This window comes from Camellia sinensis, chromosome 4 (assembly GCF_055761805.1).
Source record: "Camellia sinensis isolate YWXY chromosome 4, ASM5576180v1, whole genome shotgun sequence".
NCBI lineage: Eukaryota > Viridiplantae > Streptophyta > Magnoliopsida > Ericales > Theaceae > Camellia > Camellia sinensis.
Window position 1 is genome coordinate 204,182,102 of NC_138964.1, and position 21,559 is coordinate 204,203,660.

Here is a 21,559-nt window from a genome sequence, read left to right on the forward strand (position 1 = left end):
GGTAAATTCATCACACTGGGCTGCAAACCTAGCAATGTGTTCTACTGTTGACTGGTTTCTATTCCCATAAAAAAGAACAAAGTCTGGTAGTCTAAACCCCTTTGGGTATTTGTGCAACCTATCCACCCATTTTAGGTACGGCTTCCTATACACAAGAGTTTGAACCCCCCAGGCCATAGGTCCACACATTTCTCTGACAATATCAGCGATTTGGTCCCTAGGAACCATATTGTGTGCCTGTTGGACTACCACTGGAGAAACAAACACAGGATTTAGTGGAAACCCTTGCGCTTGAGGTCCTCTTGGCCCATAGGGAGGTATATTTGGGACTGGCTGTTGTTGAGAGTATGGTTGACCTCTCTGAGCCTGTCTTTTGTAAGGACCTGCGAAAGGGGCTACAATAGGAGAAACAGGTGTTGTTTCTTTCTCAGTCGCAGGAAACCCTTCCAATCCGCCGTGTGTGAATTCGAACAAAAGATTAGTGAACCCCCTTATGCCAGGTATGGCTTCAAACATGGGATTTGGAAATATTCTCATGTCATTTTCTGGTATTGGCTCAGATCCACCAATTTGTATGGCTTCGATATTAGGTAATGAGGCATTTTGATTTACCATAGACCTCGAAAGAGGCTCATACCATGACTGAGGTATAGGCGATGGTCTTTCATAATTTTGATTACTAATCTGACCATTAGTATATCCCTTACTTTGCATAGGCTGTTTATCTCTAGCCAATCTTTGCTGAGGAACATTTGAATTTTCCTCCATATGCCTTGTGCTAGTTGGTTGATGGGAATTTATCTAATCCATAAAGGATATTGCCCATCTTTCCATTGTGTTCATTAACTGCTGTCACATGGCATCTATCAGGCCTCTCCATGGATTCATTGGCTGAGTAGATGGAACAGTGGATGGTCCAATTCCATGGCCTCGTCCAATATTTTGAACATGTGGTGCATGTTCTGAATTACTAGTCTGTTCGACCATAGGTTCTGATGAGATAGGTGCTTCCATAGGATGTGTTATTACATTATCCTCTGGATCAGGTACTTCTACCTCTCCTTCCATACCTTCTTCCAAGCGTTCATTTTCTCATTGTCTCCTATGTCTAGCCATTTCAATTAGTCCCACTGGGCATGCCAAAAATATATATTGGCTTTTTGGCTTTCGAAGGTTAATTTTGTAATTTCAAGCGTGCCAGCAAAGATCAATCAATCTTTATAGAAAATTAATTGCCAACCAATTATTAGACGATTGTGTTTTAGTTCTCTCAGTCTCAATGAAAAAGACTTTTACTAATAACTTGTTTAGGAGAATTTAGTAAATAACAATTAAATGAAGAATAATTTCAGAATTTCATTAAATAAAATGAAAAACTTACAATGATCTGACCCAGTCCCGTAAAGGTTTATATCAACAAGTTATTTGAAACTACTCTTATGAATGAAGTGCAATACCGGAATTTGAAGTACAAAAATGTAAAGAATTGTAAAAATTGGCTGGGAAAACAATGTAAATAAAAATGATTTTTTGATCTGAGTATGGATACTTCATTCTAGGGCCTTCTCTGCTATTTATAATTCTCAATGATAACTGTCGAAGTGGACTTCTAACCGTCGAAATGTTCTTCCATGATTGCTGAACATGTTCTCTCACAGTCAGTCCCACTACGCCATCTTTGCAGTTGGACTTCCCTCCTGATTTTAAATTTGAACTTTGTGAGTAACCGTTAGGCCACATCACTTGATATCCCTCAATTGTTCCAATGCTACGCAGATCCATTATTATCAATATGGGCTGACACGTGTCTGACTATGGTTGGCAACCTGTATTAACTCCTTAAATGACCTCCTCATGTCACGTGTTGAATTGTGATTGACTTTTACAAATTATACAGCCAACAATGAAGTAATAAAACAATCGTTTTTTTAATACAGCAAGAACCAATCCTAATGCTTTAGGGCGTTATCAAATGATATATAATTATACCATGTTTGTTTGGGCGGACTGGATTAGCATTCCCATGACTAATAGTCCTAGGTCTACGAATTCGTTGGATTATGTATCCTATCTTAACTAATAGTCAAGTTTAAAATAATTAGTCCGTACTTCAATTGTTTAACCAAATATCGGATTAATAATTTTATTGGATTATTAGTCCAATCCCAAGCTCATGTCCACCCAAACAAACATGGCCTTAGTGTAATGGGAAGTACAGAATCATACATCAAGCAATACAAAACTATGGCATTGAAATGTATTACCGCACAAGAAAACAAAAAATTACCCATAAATAAAAATCTAATTTTACGACATAGCACTACAACAAATAATGGAAAGAATATTTTAGAAAAAATTAGTAAAACATTTTTCTTCAACTTTGTGCAATAAGAGAGATTCAAGATATTGTTTTATTAGCTAAAATTTCTTGATGAAATTTCTCTATGATCATATCAAAGAAATTTCAAAATTTCTTTATGAAATCAGAAGAGAAATTTTTTTGTGTTAGGGGTGAAATTTCTCTGAGTCGGGCTGAAATTTCTTTGAGTCAGACACAAATTTCTCTGAGTCGAATTTTCTCTGTGAAAATATTGAGCAATCCCAACTACTATGAAAATATTATTTATATTTTATCTTATAAAATCTTAATATTAGAGATCTTAAAAAAAAAAATCTCATTTTATCATATTTGGTCTACAAGTTAAGTGAAAAATGATTATGAAGAAAAATCTCTTACCAAAGTTATTTCATTTTTCACAAAAAATGATGAGATTTTGTAAAAAAAAAAATGATTGATTGTAAAATGTTTATAACACCAAATTTACCCCTAAAATACAAACAAATAAAATAAAATCTCACTCATATCTTTCTCTTACATGTTTTGCTTTCTTAGATCATCTCCTACTCTTCATCTAATTTGATTATAAATTTGAGTAAAAAGTTTGATTTGATATAAAATAGCCCAACCATTTCATCAAATTTTTTTCAAAATCTTTTTAAAAAAATCTCATCTTATCCCAAATTTCTCTTTTCATCAAATTTGATAAAAAAAAATCATCCCCAATGCTTTATTTGATAAATAGATTAAAGATGATTTTTTGAGCACTTTCTCATCAAATTTAAATTTGATGGAAAAAAAGGTTAAATTTGATGGTTATGTATTTTTCTGTTAGAGTTAACAAATTATTGTTCATAAATAAAGTTACGAATAATAATGGTACGTATTTTATGATAATATTACACATTTTATAGTTAAAATACATTTCAGTAAAAAATATATATATATCATTGTCACAAAATGTATAACTTTACTTTCCAATTATAAATTGTCATAACTCTATAAAAAATATATATATAATATTACTATAAAAATGTGTAACATGGGTGTATATGTTTAACACCCGAAAGGTTGTATGATTTGCATGGACGAGAAAAACACATGAAAAGAAATTGACATTAAGCTTATTGGCAACCAAAACTAAAAGTTGAAAAGATTCGATGAAGAAAACAAGAAGCCACTTTCTTATTTTCGATCAAAACGTCTCAAAACGGATTGTTCAATGTAAAGACAGCCATATGCAAACTTTGGAACCACCTCCTCTCTCTCTCTCTCTCTCTCTCATCCCCCCTTCCCCCAGCTGTTACAAAAACTCCTTTTTCTCACTCCTCCCCTTCTCCTTTTAACTCCCCTCCAACACACCCACCACCACCATTTGGGATACCTCAAACAAAAAAATTACATAAAATCTCTCTCTCTCTCCCTCTCTCTCTCTCTCTCTCTCTCTCTCATCACAGATAAATTGACACAAATGGGTCATGTGAATGGCCACCGGGGCCGCGGCAGCGATGCGGTGATCAATGTGGTGAAGCCAATGAATTTCACTGGAGGACTTGAATTCACTGGCTTGACTTACACTGTGCTAAAGAAGAAGGATGTTGGAGGGAATTTGGTGAAGCAAGAAGTGGATTTGTTGCATAGGATTACCGGGTATGCGCCAAAAGGGTCTATCACGGCGGTGATGGGGCCAAGTGGGGCTGGGAAGTCGACACTTTTGGATGGTCTGGCCGGGAGGATTGCAAGTGGGAGTTTGAAAGGGAAGGTGGCTTTAGATGGAGTGGATATGAGCCCAAGCTTGATTAAAAGGACTTCGGCGTATATTATGCAGGATGATCGATTGTTTCCAATGCTTACGGTTTATGAGACGTTTATGTTTGCTGCGGATTTTAGGTTGGGGCTGATATCAAGGGAGGAGAAGCAGCTGCGGGTTGAGAAGCTCATCGAGCAGCTTGGCTTATCGGTAATTCATGATCAACTAATTCTACTCTTTATTTCACTTGTGTTACTCATTTTAATGTGTACTGCATTTGAATGACTTCTAGCTTTCCGTTTAGGTAAACTCAGGTTAGAGCTAATTTAGAATTTGAGGTTGTTAGTTCAAAGATTGTAGACTCTGAACTAAACTGATGGTTCTTCAAAATCGAATTTGGATTGGATTGGATTGGAATCATGGTTTGACTTTATATTACAAATTATAGAAATGAAAAATCACCACATATTGTGTAGCAAAATTTATGATAATACTTAGGTCACAAGTAATTATATGAAAATGTATGTAGAATTATATATATATATATATATAAGCTTAGATCTCAAGTTCACTCGAGATAACTCGATAATCATCATCCGACCTTTAGACCTCGAATTGAACTGTATGCCTTCAATGACTAAATCAACCAAACCCATAAAGGTTGACATGGTGGATGAGGTGGCTCACTTCCCATATTCCCTTTTTTACCAATTGGGTAAAAATAATTCAGGTAAATTACACTTACCTTCTTAAGATTTAGAAAAAAATACAATTAATTTTACACTTTTGATATAGTTATACTAACCTCCATTTTGGTATGATTAAAATGATTTAAACTAATGCATATAGTGAGTAAACATTGAAATGAACAAAAATAAATATAGATTTTACTTAAAAATATATGACAATATTATTTTTTAACTCATACGATTCATAAACTATTGATAAAAAATAACTTATTATTGTTAAAATCTAGTGTAATTATGTCAAAAACGTGAAGTTGAATTATATTTTTTTCAAGTCTTAGAGGAGGTGAGTGTAATTTATTCAAAAATTGAATGTCGCAGGTAAGGCAGTGGATTAATCTCTGTTCCTCTTTGAAACGGTTCAAACTTTTTTTTTTCTTTTTTTCTTTTTTTTCTCCAGAACGGAATACATAAAAAACCAAGAAACAAAAAACAAAAGAACAACTTAGGAAGCATCCCTGAAATTGACTGGAACGATGAAACCAAGCCTAAAATATCTTAGGAATTAACGTACTACGTGGATTTTCAAGATCCTCTATTGGAATTACCAAGTCATTCTTCTTAAAATAAAAATATTGCTTGAAATTGACATTGTCACGTATTATTTTCTTTTGCAGTCGACTAGAAACACTTACATCGGCGACGAAGGCACTCGGGGAGTCTCTGGCGGCGAGCGTCGTAGAGTCTCAATCGGCATCGACATCATCCATGGCCCCTCCCTCCTTTTCCTCGACGAGCCCACATCTGGGCTCGACTCCACCAGTGCTCACAGCGTCATCGAAAAAGTCCATGACATTGCTCGCTCTGGCAGCACCGTGATCCTCACAATCCACCAACCTTCCTCCAGAATCCAGCTCCTCCTGGACCATCTCATTATCCTCGCTCGAGGAATGCTCATGTACCAGGGATCCCCTAAAGACGTGGCTCTCCACCTTGGCCGAATGGGGAAAAAAGTCCCGAAAGGCGAGAACTCGATAGAGTTCCTCATTGATATCATTCAAGAGTATGATCAGACCGAGCACGGGGTTCAGCTGCTGGCAGAGTTTGCGCTGACGGGGTTGAAACCGCCAAGGTTGGATGAGGAGGAGTCGATGATGACAGTGGTGCCAACACCATCTCCGGCTCCACGTGGAGGGCGGAATAGGGTGGAGGGTAATGGTGGTGGTGGTGAGAAGGGGATGTCTGGGGGGAAGAGGCTGCACTTGCAGGCGGGTGCGCAGGATTCTGATTTTGATCACAGTGTAAAGAGTCCGTGGAACACGTCGAGGTCATGGAGTGCGGCTAGTCAGAGTGGGGTTATGCAGTCACTGAGGTTCACGCCGACTCGGCAGAGGTCAAGTGATCATCACAGATCTGAGATCTCAATGAGGTAAATCTTCCCATTCATTGTAGATTGTATCTATATTGTAGCTCCATAAAAATCAGTACATCCTAAATTTTTCTTGAGTTTATTGTATAACAAAATCACAACCAACAATTTGATAGTGTCGTTGTGCAGTTCATCACCCGGCTACTACACCAACTCCAACGAGATCCTTGGCGGCACTCCAACACCTCACAGCAGCGACTACACTGTCAACGAAAACGACTACCTCACCCCCAACAACATTGCTCAGGCCACTGCACACAACCATCTTGGACCAAAATTCTGTAACTCATTCTTCACCGAGATCTGGATCCTCATCCGCCGCAACTTCAAAAACATCCACCGCACCCCCGAGCTCTTCCTTTCCCGCCTCATGGTCCTCACCGTCATGGGCTTCATGATGGCCACAATGTTCATGAACCCCAAAAGAAACATGCAAGGCATAACCAACCGACTCAGTTTCTTCATCTTCACCGTCTGCCTCTTTTTCTTCTCTTCCAATGACGCTGTCCCCGCATTCATCCAAGAACGGTTTATATTCATCCGTGAGACTTCCCACAATGCTTATCGTGCATCCTCGTACACCATTGCCGGCCTCCTCACTTATCTCCCTTTCCTCCTTCTCCAGGCTGGTGTCTACGCTGGGATCGTTTGGTTCGCCTTGAAGCTCCGCGGATCATTCTTCTACTTCCTCGTCGTTCTCTATGTGTCTCTTCTTTCCACCAACTCATTCGTCGTGTTTGTCAGCTCAGTGGTTCCAAACTACATCTTGGGTTATGCGGCGGTCATCGCTTTCACTGCTCTGTTTTTCTTGTTCTGTGGATACTTTTTGAACAGTCACGACATACCGACATATTGGAAATGGATGAACAAGATTTCAACCATGACATACCCATATGAAGGGCTTTTGATGAATGAGTTTCAAACAAATAAGAGTTTCGGAAACAATGCGCTCGGAGCTGAGGTCTCGGGGATCGTCATCTTGTCACAGCTGCATATTTACAACAAGGATGATTCTAAGAAGTGGGAAAAGGTTTTCATAATGCTGGGTTGGGCTGTTCTATATAGGGTTTTCTTTTACTTGGTTCTGCGATTTGGTTCGAAAAACCAGAGGACATAGAGAAAGAGAGAGAGTGAGAACAGAGAGTTGGAAAAGGAAAAAAAGTGAACCTGAATTTGTTGTTAGAACATACTTTTTTTTTTTTTAGCTCTAATGAGCCTCTTTTAAAATGGTTTGTTTCTTGAATTTATACATGTTAATACATGCATGAATTGTTCTGTTGATAGTACTTACCATTATAATAGTAAATTTACCAAAGTTGTAGGATTTTACAAGTGCGAGCTCGTTGTAAATCAACTGCAAATCGTTGATGATATACTGTTTTCAATCATATGATTATATATGGCTGTAAAAAATAAAACCTACTAAGAGGGATTTTCGTTACTTGAATTTGGTAGATAGAAATGATGGATTGAAATGTTTGGCTATCTTCATGGGACGAAGGTGAGGGGTGATGAACCTTTTTGTCTTTTCAATTACACGATCGTTACTTGAGAATTTTATGACATCATGCAGTTGAGAATACATTGAAACAGGTGGGCATAGATTTGAGTAAGAATCGTGCTAGGGAGCTCGAATTTGAGTCCCCCGAATCCCCCTAATTCAAAAAACGACGTCGTTTTTGAATTTTTTTTTTCTTCAGAAGAAGAAAATCAAAATAAGGAAGAAGAGGAAGGAGGAAGAAGAAGGAGGAGGACTGGAAGGGGCCCAACAAATCGGGCTAGAGGCGGAGACAGGGGGCGGGGGCTGCGAGGCAGAAGCGGAGGCGGAGGCGACGGCGGGACTGCGACGATCTGCGACGAGCTGCGACGGCGGGCGACGATCCTCCGCTTTCCCTCTCTTCTCTCTCTCTCTCTGTCTCTCTCTTCTGCATTTCGGGCTATTCGGGAGGGGAATTTTGGGGAAAAAAACATTTTCCTTTGAGTAAAGAGAATGCTTATAGCTTGATTACTTGTCAAATAGGTAATATCATTAAACTTACGCTTCGTTTGTTTGAGAGAAAAAAAAAATTCTGCATTTTCTACAGCTTGATACAACGAAAAAAAAAAAAAAATTCAACTGAATTTTTTTTTGTGATTAACAAAAAATAAGCTTATTTAGGTAGAAAGTGTTTTTTTTTTCAGACGAAAAGCTTATTGATGCCACCACACCTCCAACTCCACCACCTCCACATCATCTGGACACCATTAATACTCACTAGTATGCATTAATATTTTTCTAAAAAAATATTGGGTAAATTACACTTACAATCCCTATGTTTGAGTTTAATACATATCACCTTTAACGTTTAAAAAATTACACTAACACCTTGTCATTATAATTATTTAGACAAAATGAAAACATTGAACTCATGCAGTCTCTCTTTTTTTGCTTTGCTTTATTTTCTCTTTTTTTTGCCCTTTCCTTTACTTTTTTTTTAATGTAATTTCATCTATTTTTCTACTAAGAGTTATTACCTTTTATATAAATAGGGGATTTGTGAAATGAGACTATTAACCACAGGAGTGAGAATATAATTTTTAAAACATCAAGAAGTGAGTAGTAATTAGACCAAACCTCAAAAGGTGTCAATGTAATTTACCCAAAAATATTTGGTTGAAAAATATTTCCTATCAATACAAAAGGTGTGTTAATTTCTAGCTATAATAGCAACAGAGCCTATGATCTGTTCCAAAGCAGGAAGATCATAACACTAGCTTTGATCAGACCGTCGATGCATTAGCATCCAAGCAATGTTATAATCGCTGCAATCAAATCGCTGCAATTCAAGCTTCACCTCCATCAAATTCTCTCTCTCTCTCTCTCAATACATATAATTATATTGTAGGATGGTACTCCTTGTCCAGCAGAGTCTAGCCAGTTAAGCGTCTTTTTTTTTTTTAAAAAAAAAAAAAATTATATACACATATATAAATAAGATGAGCATGGCGTAGAAGTCCTAATGAATAAGATATTAAATTAAAAAATTATAATAATATATATATAGATAGTAATCAGCCGTTCCAGCAAAAGCATCTTATACTTATTCCTTCCGAGTCTGTTTAAATATATTTTACCAACTCTTTTTTTTTTTTTTTTTTGGTTAAATTGTTAAAGCAATATATATAGCCCAATCATTGGCTTTCTAGCTGCCTTTGATTGGACGCAACTCCCAAACAATCTCTAATTAGTTACCAGATTAATTAACCAGGCAACAATATACAGCGATTGTACAAATTTGTTCAAGTGTTTTCTTTCTTCTTTTTTATTTTTATTTTTTTATTTTTTAATTCTTATTTTTATCAATAATGCTTTAATAATCACATTACGGAACTTCAAACAAGTCAAAAGATGAAACTTGAGGTGTAATTATTCAATAATCTCATAGCCCAACATGACTATTGTCTATGTGATGCTCCAAATCAATCATGTAATGTAACATGTCACCTTTATTAACTAGCTAGGAGACAAATAATAACTCATGTCGTGTTTGTTTGGACGAACTAGATTAAATGAAATTTGTCATGTTTATTTCTAATTTTTTAAAAACACTTTTCAAAAAATTCTACTTTCTTATTTTTCGTAAGTTCTTATTTTTACTGAATTTTTTTAATATTTTAAACAATTTTTTTTAAAATTTTTAGACACACCTAACATAAATACACTTAAAAAGTATAATTTTCGTGAAAAAATCTTTTAAAAATTCATTAAATACTAAAAATAAAAAAATACAAAAATTCAGTATATTTTTCATATTTTTGTTTATATATTAATTTTTTAAAATATTTTTTCACAAATATTTTACTTTTTAGATACATCTAAGTAAGGTGCATCGAAAAAAGTAAAAACAAAAATTTTTAAAATATTCACTAAAAACAAAAACAAAACAAAAAACACGAAAAACAAAAAACTCTATTTTCAAAAAATTAAATTTAGAAAACTAAAACCAAACACACTAGCATTTAAACGGTTAGTCCTAGAATTATCAATTATTTTGAATTGTTTATCCTATTCCATGTTTAAATTGTTTTATGTTTATAAAGAGGGATTGACAAAACCTATCAATTTTACAATTTAACTAATAAGTCTAAACATTTACTTACTCCATTTTATATCTCACCCCTTTCTTGGAATTCAATAGTCTCCTATACAAGGAATACTATGTCTAAATAGATTACTAGTCCAAACACCAATTTGCTCAGCTAAATATCAAATCTTGCATTTTGTAGGATTATTAATCCAATCCCAATGTTAAGTCCTCCAAACAAACATTTAGCGTGCATTACAATTTCTTATTGGTTGAAAGTATCACGTAGACAATACCACATAATATTCCCGACATATAGTTTATATTACGTTTCTTCTAGAATTCAGTCTTGTATGATCTTGCTAAATTACATTTTAACCGATATTGTGACAAAATCTACCAACTCATGACAATGCTATAAAATCGAGTTAATTGACCGAGTTATCTACCCTACGTAGTCATGAATATCCCAATCTTTCATAAACACTCATCCCACCCTTTTCAACTGTCAATATCTACATCTCCTCTGCAAGACAATAAGGACGATTAAAACCAACAATAACAAATATTGAGATTTTCTAAGCCAAGATTAATCGAGAGTTTCATCGCGCAACTGTGAGATTTGCACCCAAGCATCATGCCGATAAGACAACCCCTCATCGGTGAAATATGAATAGTAGCCAACCATACTGGAATTAGAGGCCAAATCCCAACCTCATTTCCACAAAGTTACATTCAGGAGGGAAAAAGACAAGAAGAGAGAAGAGGACGAAGGGTTGCTCCGCCACATTATTTTAATAAAAATTTAACCACCACCACCAAAACAACTGATAATATTCAATTATATTTAATAATTAACTCACATAAAAAATAATAATTAAATTTGGATTATCTTAATTCAAGCTCTCTCCAATCTTTGTTTTCTATACTTCTGTGGTACTACCCACATTTTGAAGTCAAACAAAGGTTTTACCAATCTCTTCCCTCTACAAGACTTCCTCTGTTTTGATTCTTTTTTGTCCCTAAAGGGTAGTTGAATCTTTTGCTCCAAACAATAAATAGAAGACTTGTTACAAGTTGAGTGTTTTCAGGTTTGAGTCTTGTTCATGGGTTTCAGAATAGTTGGTGCAAGTTGATGGGTTAAGTTTGATTATGAGTTTGATACTCAGATGGATCGACTTTGGTTTAGAATAATACGATGATGGAGGGATCAGATAACTGGAAATTGAGACCGGTTAACTGTTTCATCCTTTGCCTCTTCTTTTCTATTCAATCAGCTCTTGCCCAAGAAGGTTAGTATGCAAACAGTTTTGGTTAAATCTTTGAAGATTATCAACTGAATCAGTTTAGTTATAATTAATTCGAGCAATTCTAATCTCAACTATATTTGGAATTTAATAGGGAAACCTACAATTCAGCAGAAATTCGATGATCTATTTGAGTTGATTGACACAAAATTGTACAGATCACCTAGATCCATCTGGTCATTATAATGTTTAAATATTGGGTAGATCTTTGAACAATGTCAAAGTATGATTAGAAAACAGAATATCAGATGTGTTTTTAGTTTTCTGATACAAATTCAGCGTAGGACTAATTGCTCTGATTAGCAATTAATCTTAATTTCCCAAAATGATCTTCTATTCTTAGCATTAATGTTAAATGTAATTTTATGCAGGTTTCGTCAGTATACAGTGTTGTGCCAATTCAAATTTTACAGATCCAATTACCAGAATTAATTGGATAACGGATAATGATTGGTACCCAGATAAATTAACTTGCCAAAACATAATCAGGCCAGTGCAAAATGACACGGGCTATGACGAAGCTCGATTGTTTAGCTCATGGTTTGGCGACAAATGGTGTTATAACCTAACGACAGTGAAGGATCGAGACTATCTTATAAGGGGAACATTCCTTTTAGGAGACGTGCAAAGCTCTTTTTATGTTTTGATCGGTGTGACACGGATAGGTATAGTGAACTCGTCAAATGATATGGAAATCGAGGGCGTTTTTAGAGCTACGAATGAACAGATAAACTTCTGCTTAGAGAAGGAGAAGGGAGATCCTTACATTTCGAAGCTTGAACTGAGACCTTTGAATGTTTCTGATTATCTAAAGCGAGAACCTTCAAGTGTTCTGAAATTGATTGATAGAGTTGATGTTGGGAGTGATGTACAGGAGATCAGGTACGGTACTCCATCTACAACCTAGAGGGCAAATGAAATAGATAGACATAAGCTTGACCGTGTATGAAAGACAAAACATAAAATGCCATAAACATGAGTAAAAAACATCTGCCCCATTCAAAACCTACTAACTGCTGCAATAATTCCTTTTAATAGGTCTAAAAATGTTGATCATAAAAACAACAAATTCGCTTTTACTCATTAAGTAACCCACCTATTTCACTCCATAACCATTACTTCCACCAGTCTTCCTCCATTTTGCCTTACTAGCTCTGCCATTCCCCAAATTTTCCTATGATCACACATCAAAACTATCCGCTTTATAAGAAAATGCAAAGAACAAAAAAAGTTCATCATCTGGTTGGTATTTCTTCAACACTTTACCCCTAGGGAAAATAGATTACAGCCATGATTATAGTACTGCATAAATGTTTGTGATACCTAAAAATGAAGGACTTGACTACATAATTCAAAATTGTCATTTACTTAATCATAGTCAAAGCCCCAAAGACTATTGTAATACAGGTCACCTACACCCACAATAATTATAGACATATAAACATGTACGCATTAAAGAATAACTTTTTCCATGTTAACATAATCTCAGGTATCCATATGACCCATATGATCGAATCTGGAGAAAGGAACTGAACCAAAACCAAACAGCCAATCGGACATCATCATCCACTGCCTATATCACCAATGGTAACACAACAGCACCTCCTATCCAAGTGCTACAAACAGCTCTAACCCATCCGGAGCGTTTGGAGTTCCTGCACAATGACCTTGATACAGGGTACTACAATTTTGATCTTTACCTATACTTTCTTGAGCTTAACAACACTGTTCAAGCTGGGCAAAGGGTGTTCGATATTTTCACCAACAATGAGAAAAGAGAGGAGACTGATATATTGGCTGGGGGTTCCAATTACCAAGCAGTCATTTTGAACTTCACTGCGAACGGGTTTCTTAATCTGACCTTGATCAAGGCCTCAAATGGATCCCAATTTGGACCCCTTATTAATGCTTATGAGATCTTGCAGGTGCACCCATGGGTTCAAGAGACTGCACAAGCAGATGGTAAATGATCATGCATTTCTCACAACTGAATTAATTCTACTTAATTACTTTCCTGATGCTACCAAACAGCTTATACTCTCTCTCTCTCTCTCTCTCTCTCTCTCTCTACAGTGGATATGATTCAGAAGGTTAGGAATGAGTTACTAATGGGTAACCAAGATAATGAGGTATTGAAAACTTGGTCCGGAGATCCATGTCTCCCTCTTCCCTGGCAAGGCCTGTATTGTGAGCACATCAATAATTTCCTAGTCATCACTAAACTGTAAGTCATATTTTGCCTTTCTTAATTTCTGGCAACTGATTTTATATGAAATGCGAATTATTATTCTCCCCCCACCCTTGTCCTTGAATTAACTCCATTTCTAAATGATATAACAAATGTTATAGTTCATACATTCTATATGACTGAAATATATAGTTTCTTTATAACTGTATTGTTTCTTCATTTCCAAACTTTTTCAGGTATCTTTCTTTCAGTAAACTCCAAGGACCACTTCCTTCCAGTATTACTGAGCTGACCCACCTAAAGGAATTGTATGATTCACAACACTACTGATTGTTGTCGATGTGATTATGTTGTCTATGTTGTTGGAACTCTTTGTAGCTTTATTAATTAGTAGTGGAATGCAGGAATATAAGCAACAATGACTTTATTGACGCCATCCCTGCATTCCCAGCTTCTTCCGTGTTGACCTCAGTGTAATCTCTCTCTCTAACTCCAGTTTGAGCAGTTCATAATTAGTTAAGCCATTGAATTCCTTGAGCCATTGTCAATTTTATATTTGTTGCAAAATTTTGAGGATCTTAAAAAGATATTACGTAAACTACAATCAGTTTCTACTGTGTCAAAAACTCAGAACATAACAAGTCCATTCTGTTTCTTAAGTGAAAGGTGAACTAAGTTTTAGCCTAGACAAAATAGACTAATATTAATAAAGAAAAGGATTACAAGAGAACCGGAGGACAAGAAGTTCTCCGGAAAGGAAAAAAGAAAAGTAAACAATGTCTAAAGAAACATGTCACACACCCCTCCAATCCCTAGAAATCCAAAAAAGGTGGTAACTTAAAGGAAACCAAACTGAAGCCCAAAAAAATGACCAGTAACAAACTCTATCCCATAAGACATTAAAATCCTCGATCTTGTCCTCAAAGATTCTTGCATCTCGCTCCAACCAAACCTTTATAATCTGAGGATTCATTATTACATTTGGATATCTATTTCCCTTTCACTTAGATTGTTTAAATCTTTATGATTTATATAGACATACTGCCAAATCCTTCGCTTAATATTGCTGAAGGGTTGCCTAATTCAACATTGCACACTCAAAGATCTCTGCAATGTCAGTTCATCAATGTATGCAATGCTCTGAAAACCTGAGTAACTAAAAACCATAAATAATCAACACTTGCGAGTACTATTCTTTTCCTGCATCATATTCTACCCACTATTCATTGGGAGATTCATGATTTCAGCAGTGTACATAAGATAACATTTCGTGTTTTGGTGGTTGCTTTTTGTATCAGGGATCTAAGCCACAATGATCTTATGGGAAAGATTCCAGAATCCCTTACCTCACTTCCATATTTGAAAACATTGTAAGTTCAATGATTAATTTGTTTTGGCATTATAAATAAACTATCAAGATCCTACACAGGAGCCTTGTTCGGGAAAAAAAAAAAAGGGGGCAAAAGAAAGTCTTCCCTCAGTCACCAGTGTACCTAATTCAGTATTTATGTGCTTCCTCAGGTATTTTGGATGCAATCCTCATTTCAGTGAAGAGACTCCCGCCAACCTCAACAGTTCAAAACTTAAAACAGAGTATGAAACTTATGCCTCCAAATGCAAGAGCAATGGACATATCCATAATAAAAAGAGAAAATCTTATTTTCTTCATTTTTTTTTTCCTTTCAAATCTCCATTTTTTAGCGAAGGAGTGTGTAGCAGTCAAGAATCCTCACATACAGCACAGCGAATAGTCATAGGCACAGTTGCAGGTGGATCTTTGTCATTCGTAACTGTTGCAGTTGCAATTTTCCTTGTTTGTTTTCACAAACAAAAATTGATGGCTATGGGAAAATGGGGCAGCAAAGGACACCCAATGGCAAAGGGTAAGTGCACAGCACAAGTCTCTCCTTCCCTCCAGGATCTCCTAATTATACTTATAGTCTCAATGTGCTTGATGATGTATATGGTCTATCAACGAAAGTCTCCTAAATTGCAGGTTTAGTATTTTCTATCCCCAGCATGGATGAAATTGATGTGAAATCAATTTTTATACAAAATTTTACTCTGGAGTGTATAGAAACTGCCACCCAAAAGTACAAAACTAGGATAGGTGAAGGAGGTTTTGGATCCGTTTATCGTGGTACTCTAACTGATGGTCAGGAAGTGGCAGTGAAGGTCCGTTCAGCCACTTCAACTCAGGGAACTCGTGAATTCAATAATGAGGTAAAGTACTATATTGTTGTATCTTTATACCCAGATTCTGAAATCACTTACTGTTGTGTGTTCATATTTACCCTCACCAAGTTAACATTTACCCTAAAGAATTCTATAAAGACATTTTCAACATGGCCCATGGAACCATCAAGTTTCATTAGATATTTTTTTCTGTTCCATAATAAGTTTCCTGTCCATTTATATTTTAAACATTCTGGCAATAAATTAAGCAATAAGTTTTTTGTTATTCACTATTCCATCTTAGAGATATTGGCTATTTCAAATCAGAATACTAACCATGTATTTTTTGTAATTTTTCTTATCAGTGGTTTAATCTATTTATATTATTACAATTAGTTAAACAAATACATGTTTACGACTTTTCTCTATTCACACGTAAGACAACTGACAGTTGTTATCAATTCATTATACAGCTCAACCTTTTGTCAGCTATTCGGCATGAAAATCTGGTCCCACTCCTGGGGTACTGTTGTGAAAATGACCAACAAATTCTTGTTTATCCTTTCATGTCCAATGGCTCCCTACAAGATCGGCTCTATGGTTACTTACTCTTCTAAACCTGAAGCTCTTTTAGTACAACTTTCGTAACGTTTATTTAGTATCCTTCATATTTACCTATTATTCAATATTTAACAGGGGAAGCAGCAAAACGAAAAACTCTAGACTGGCCAACCAGACTTTCCATTGCTCTTGGTGCTGCTCAAGGCAAGTAACAAGGAATCCATTGCATTCATAGATTTTGCTATGTGTACTCTATCATAAAGTAATAATAAATGGGCAGATAAAGTCATAGTGTATTGTTAACCTAGTACATGTCCTTAAAATAAATAATTTAAATAAAATAAAAATTAAAAAAAAGATTCATTACTGGATTGTATTTCAAGATGACCATAGTGCAATTCTGCATCTTAATTTGACTTCGAATATGGCGTTATTTGGCATGCACTTAGCATTGAAACATTTCAATGCTAATGAAAAAATGTCAGTAACATTTCAAGCATGGAGAACTGAATATCAAGTACCAAGATTATGACACAATGCAACTTGAAACTAACAAGATTTAAAATCTAGTATGATTCATAAAGTCACAAGAATTTATAGATACACAAGAAATGAATCTTTCAGAGAAACAGGGTTAAATAGAAAAATTACTAAAAAAAACTGCTAAAATGTAACAATCACCTGGTCAAATGCTTCCATGCAAAGTGCTATTAAAAAGAAAAAAAAGGGAAACATAATAACTTCTATGTGGCTTACCAAAAGATAAAAAGAAATTTTATGTGAACCCACTATGACATGATGTAGATATATTGTAAAGGCAATTTAATTTGATAATATCATAGAAACTAGCATATCTACCCATTTGCGTATTTTTGTAGCCTTGACCAAATTTTACCAACTTCAAAGATACTATCAATTCTAGAGAAACTCATGTATGACAGGCATTTTTTTTTTTTTTTTTTTGGTGATAAATAAGAGACAAATATTATTAAAGAAAAAGCATCAAGGAAGCTCACAAGTGTGGTAAGTGCACAAATCTGTGACCCCTAGTACATAGCTATGATTAGACAGATTATATAAACCTTAAAGCGAATCGAGCCCTGTCAAGTTTTCGGCCTATTGATTGACATTGGCACGACTGGAATAATAGTCCCACTATGGTTGGACCCTGCCGGCTGTTTTGGTTCGACGTCCTAATCAGCTGTAGTAGACACAAATGTTTTCTTTGACATGACCTAATTCCCACAGAAAAATGTGGGAAGCCCTTGGAAAAGAAGGGGGCGGGGTTTTTATGGCATTAGTCCAGTGAGTACACTAAGGTATGATCTTGGATTAGAATAACAGATCATAGAATCTCTGAATTATAGGTGTCACTGATTGTGTGTTGACGATACCAGTGTTTTCTAGGAATGGTTGATGCCTCTTGATGGTGTCGGTAAGTACTGGCAGTGGTTATTGTGAAGTGAACCTGGCTACTAAAGTTAGGCCTCGTTTGGCAAGTTAATATTTTAGCCAAAAAGTCAAAAAGTTACTAAAAAAGCCAAAAAGTCTATAAGCTATACCAAAAAGTCAAAGATTCCATTTTCTCTCTACTTTATGCACATCTTTTCGTAAAAAGCCAAAAAGTCACCCCAAACATACTAGTTTTTTTTACCTCATATTTTAGTCAAAAAGCCAAAAAGTTACTAAAATAACATGTTCCCAAACGAGACCAAGTATATAAGCATGAGGGTACCATCACCTCAATAACTAGCTTTTGGAATTGAGTTCTACCTAAGATCGTGTAATAGTTATACCATGATGGCAGATAAATTTCTGTTGTGATGAAAGCGAACAAGTTAGGAAAAAGAGCAGAGAAAGAAAATCGAGGGCTACTCAAGTGTGAAGCATCTGATATAACATCATATGAGAAAGCCCATGAACATTTAGAAAATGAACATAGGGAGGAGGTATAGCACTGACATGCATCTGAACAAAACTATTGTAGAATTTGATCGCAAACCATGCAGTGTTCAATCCTGGTCTAACAAGTGAGAGCCTGACCTAGTGTTTTGTTAAATCAACACTCCTGTTCATCAAAACTGCCTTGCTTGTTTATCTCATCTGATAATTGTTTGGAGAATTCCACAGAAATTGAATTTTATTTTCTTTTATTTTTCTAAGTATTTTCATTTTTCAGGTTTGATGTATCTTCACTCATTTGCTGGGCGCTGTGTCATACATAGGGATGTAAAATCGAGTAACATACTCCTCGATCATAGCATGTGCGCCAAGGTGGCAGATTTTGGTTTTTCAAAATATGCTCCTCAAGAAGGTGATAGTGGTGCTTCTCTAGAAGTAAGGGGGACAGCTGGATACTTGGATCCAGAGTAAGTATGGATGTTTTTCAAGAATATACATGATTTGGACTTCCATACCATGCCCAACTCTTAGACTATTTTGCTTGCATATGATCCATGATCAAAATTCTTGTAATCTTTTCACTAAAACGAGCATGGAGGATTTCTTACACGCTTAGCAGATCATTTTCCAAAAGGCTCCTTTCGTAACAAGTCAATTATTTCATCATATCCTAATCTATATTGTTCAGGTACTATTCCACCCAGCATTTGTCTGCAAAAAGTGACGTCTTCAGTTTTGGTGTTGTTCTACTTGAAATAATAAGTGGTAGAGAGCCTCTCAACATCCACAGGCCACGCAACGAGTGGAGCTTGGTTGAATGGGTATGGAATAATTTTATGTTCTTACCTTTCATAACGTTGCCACTCAAAATATTTCTCTTATATAAGTTACGTCTATAGACCTCTCCTGCACACAATTATCACACCTCAATTCAGAATTTTCGCACTCTTAAATAATCACCACATAACTTCTTCATCTGCTTAGTGGCCAATAACTAAAGGCTTGGTCAGCACCAAAATCAACATTCAACACAAGCTTAGCCTAACCTGTTTTATTTTGTTGTTTTCTCAATATATATAATTGTTTTCTAAGTTATCAACTTATTCATAGGAACATCACTAGTAAAGAAGTACCTTTTTCATACAGGCTAAACCATTTATAACGAACTCAAAAATTGATGGAATCGTGGATCCTAGCATAAAGGGAGGGTACCATGCAGAGGCCCTATGGAGAGTGGTAGAGGTGGCACTAGCATGTATTGAGCCCTTCTCTGCTTATCGACCGTGTATGGTTGACATTGTCCGGGAGCTGGAGGATGCTTTGATCATAGAGAACAATGCATCTGAATATATGAAGTCCATAGACAGCTTTGGAGGATCTAATCGCTTTTCCATAGAGAGGATGATAGTCCTTCCACCTACTCCAACAGAAACAGAAACATCCTCTATCCTTTCGCAACCCGCACCTCCACAACCAAGATAATGGTTTGGGTTAATGATGTATCTATGAATCACAAGTGATGATCGGTTTAGTAGCATTACATGATCAATGACGATAGATAATGAGGTTGATCCGTCAATGCTCTCCATAAGATACTAATGCAACTTCATGCCCATACAATTTTTCAACTAGAGCATTCTTACTAGAAACATTTAGGCACTGTATTGCATAATTTTCTTCTCATTAGTATACAGACTAGGAGAGGTAACTGAAATTTGGGGCCTCATCACTTGCACTCACCCAACCACAGGTCTCACAGGAAGTAAGAAATACATAGGCAACATCAATCAGAACATCCAGTTAAGCTGATATATAAGCAGGAAGTTCTTGAGCAAAGATGGTGCAAATATAATAGCTTAATTCCAATGGAATATATTCTGCGGAAAGAACATAAGATTTTGCCTACTCAAATAATATTTTTGATATGCACCCTTGCAAAAGGTCACAGAAGCAAGCCCATATTGATCCTTGCTCTTTTATTTGAAAGAACTGAAAGCTCTTCCATATAATTTTTTCAAAATATATACATCTCTAAAAGCTACCTCTATTTAGAAGCTTCACAAAACCCACAAGCTCAACAGCTGTTCTTTTTAACCTGTCCCTTGTCTTTTTGCACCTTTAACTCAAATCAAATCACTCCTTTGTACAGAGAACTAGTGTGGACATTGAATTCAGCCATACATTTCTGGACAACTTTCCCTCATCTTCAATCACTGCTGACTCCTAACTTCCCATGCCATGAGTGCATTCATTTCTTATTCAATTTTTTTCTTATCCTGCCTTTCATATACATCTAATCATTCCAACGCCATCTATGTCATGTTTCGTGTTTCATCTAGCAAACAACCACTTGAAATCCATAGAAGAATGATGGCAGTAAGTAGCCAACATAAACTTATATGCATCTTTTTAAGTATGATTCATACAGATTTCAGTCTTGCCAAGGAGAAAGAGATTGAAAAAGAAATCACTTGCAGAAGTAGAGCAAGATACATGAAATGAAGAAAGTATTGAGATACAAATCTATAAAAATAAAAATAAAATAAAATAAAAAAATTTGACTAATAAAGGAACTATAAGCAGTCCAACTAAATTTATTAGATAATCACTAGTTAAGAGCTAACATGCCCAGAAAATGCATAGATCAATCAACAACCTATGACATGGATTTCAACAAAATAATAATGAATAGATCAGATGCTAACAGGTTAAAAACACAACAGCCCAAGTGTTGTCTTCCCATTGTAAGATTGAAGAGTCGAAAGTTAGAAAATTTTAACTTGTGACAATGAAATTGAAGGCAAGGAAAGAAAGTTCATTCATGTGACAACCCCATTATGTGATATGCTATTAATCTTTAATTGGGTTCGGGTCATGACAATTCAAGTGATTCATTCATGTGCAAAATGATGCTGGGATGGAAGAACAATAGACGGCAAAAGCTCTCTTATGTAAGTGTGAGCACCGGAAGAAACGGTGGCTACCATACGATAACAAGATAGGAGAAAGGTCAGTTGAAATTGTCTGGAAATTTGCAAAAATAAAGACTGGTAACTGCAGGCTGCAGCAGGAGTAATACAGCCTCTTAAAAGAGTTCCAAGAACAAAGGAAAGGCAACCAAAAAAAAAAAAAAAAAAGTCAATGTTGAGGAAAAGTACA

General features: G+C 35.8%; 2 protein-coding genes and 1 long non-coding RNA gene across 4 annotated transcripts; 2 read left to right on the top strand and 1 right to left on the bottom strand.

Annotated features, from left to right (window-relative positions):
• Positions 1 to 1,336: 1,336 nt before the first annotated feature.
• On the bottom strand, positions 1,337 to 12,477 carry LOC114271571 (uncharacterized). Of its 2 annotated transcripts, none has more exons than XR_014328263.1 (2): positions 12,341 to 12,476; positions 1,337 to 1,826 (listed from the first exon to the last, which is right to left on the bottom strand). It is a non-coding gene; the product is annotated as an uncharacterized LOC114271571 (long non-coding RNA). The 2 variants fall into 2 exon arrangements; XR_003632364.2 differs by lacking the exon at positions 1,337 to 1,826 and adding an exon at positions 10,577 to 10,793 and having other exon boundaries at positions 12,341 to 12,477.
• On the top strand, positions 3,507 to 7,591 carry LOC114271566 (ABC transporter G family member STR2). The gene is made up of 3 exons (XM_028213175.2): positions 3,507 to 4,298; positions 5,452 to 6,203; positions 6,333 to 7,591. Exons 1-3 carry the CDS (start codon positions 3,810 to 3,812, stop codon positions 7,318 to 7,320), a joined length of 2,229 nt encoding a protein of 742 aa, XP_028068976.2. The 5' UTR covers positions 3,507 to 3,809; the 3' UTR covers positions 7,321 to 7,591.
• LOC114271567 (nodulation receptor kinase) lies at positions 11,179 to 20,049 on the top strand. The gene is made up of 15 exons (XM_028213177.2): positions 11,179 to 11,559; positions 11,946 to 12,456; positions 13,064 to 13,536; positions 13,648 to 13,798; positions 13,999 to 14,070; positions 14,167 to 14,235; positions 15,061 to 15,132; positions 15,284 to 15,355; positions 15,464 to 15,645; positions 15,759 to 15,985; positions 16,411 to 16,537; positions 16,634 to 16,702; positions 18,678 to 18,867; positions 19,089 to 19,221; positions 19,547 to 20,049. The coding sequence occupies exons 1-15, from the start codon at positions 11,466 to 11,468 to the stop codon at positions 19,880 to 19,882; spliced, it is 2,778 nt and encodes a 925-aa protein (XP_028068978.2). The 5' UTR covers positions 11,179 to 11,465; the 3' UTR covers positions 19,883 to 20,049.
• The last annotated feature ends 1,510 nt before the right edge of the window (positions 20,050 to 21,559 follow it).

Excerpts from the sequence above, each read along its gene's own strand:
- LOC114271566 (XM_028213175.2), top strand. The coding sequence starts at position 3,810 with ATGGGTCATGTGAATGGCCACCGGGGCCGCGGCAGCGATGCGGTGATC. Across the intron at positions 4,299-5,451 it reads TCGAGCAGCTTGGCTTATCG|TCGACTAGAAACACTTACAT; the intron begins GTAATTCATGAT and ends TTTCTTTTGCAG. Across the intron at positions 6,204-6,332 it reads AGATCTGAGATCTCAATGAG|TTCATCACCCGGCTACTACA; the intron begins GTAAATCTTCCC and ends GTCGTTGTGCAG.
- LOC114271567 (XM_028213177.2), top strand. The coding sequence starts at position 11,466 with ATGATGGAGGGATCAGATAACTGGAAATTGAGACCGGTTAACTGTTTC. Across the intron at positions 11,560-11,945 it reads ATCAGCTCTTGCCCAAGAAG|GTTTCGTCAGTATACAGTGT; the intron begins GTTAGTATGCAA and ends AATTTTATGCAG. Across the intron at positions 19,222-19,546 it reads AGTGGAGCTTGGTTGAATGG|GCTAAACCATTTATAACGAA; the intron begins GTATGGAATAAT and ends TTTTTCATACAG.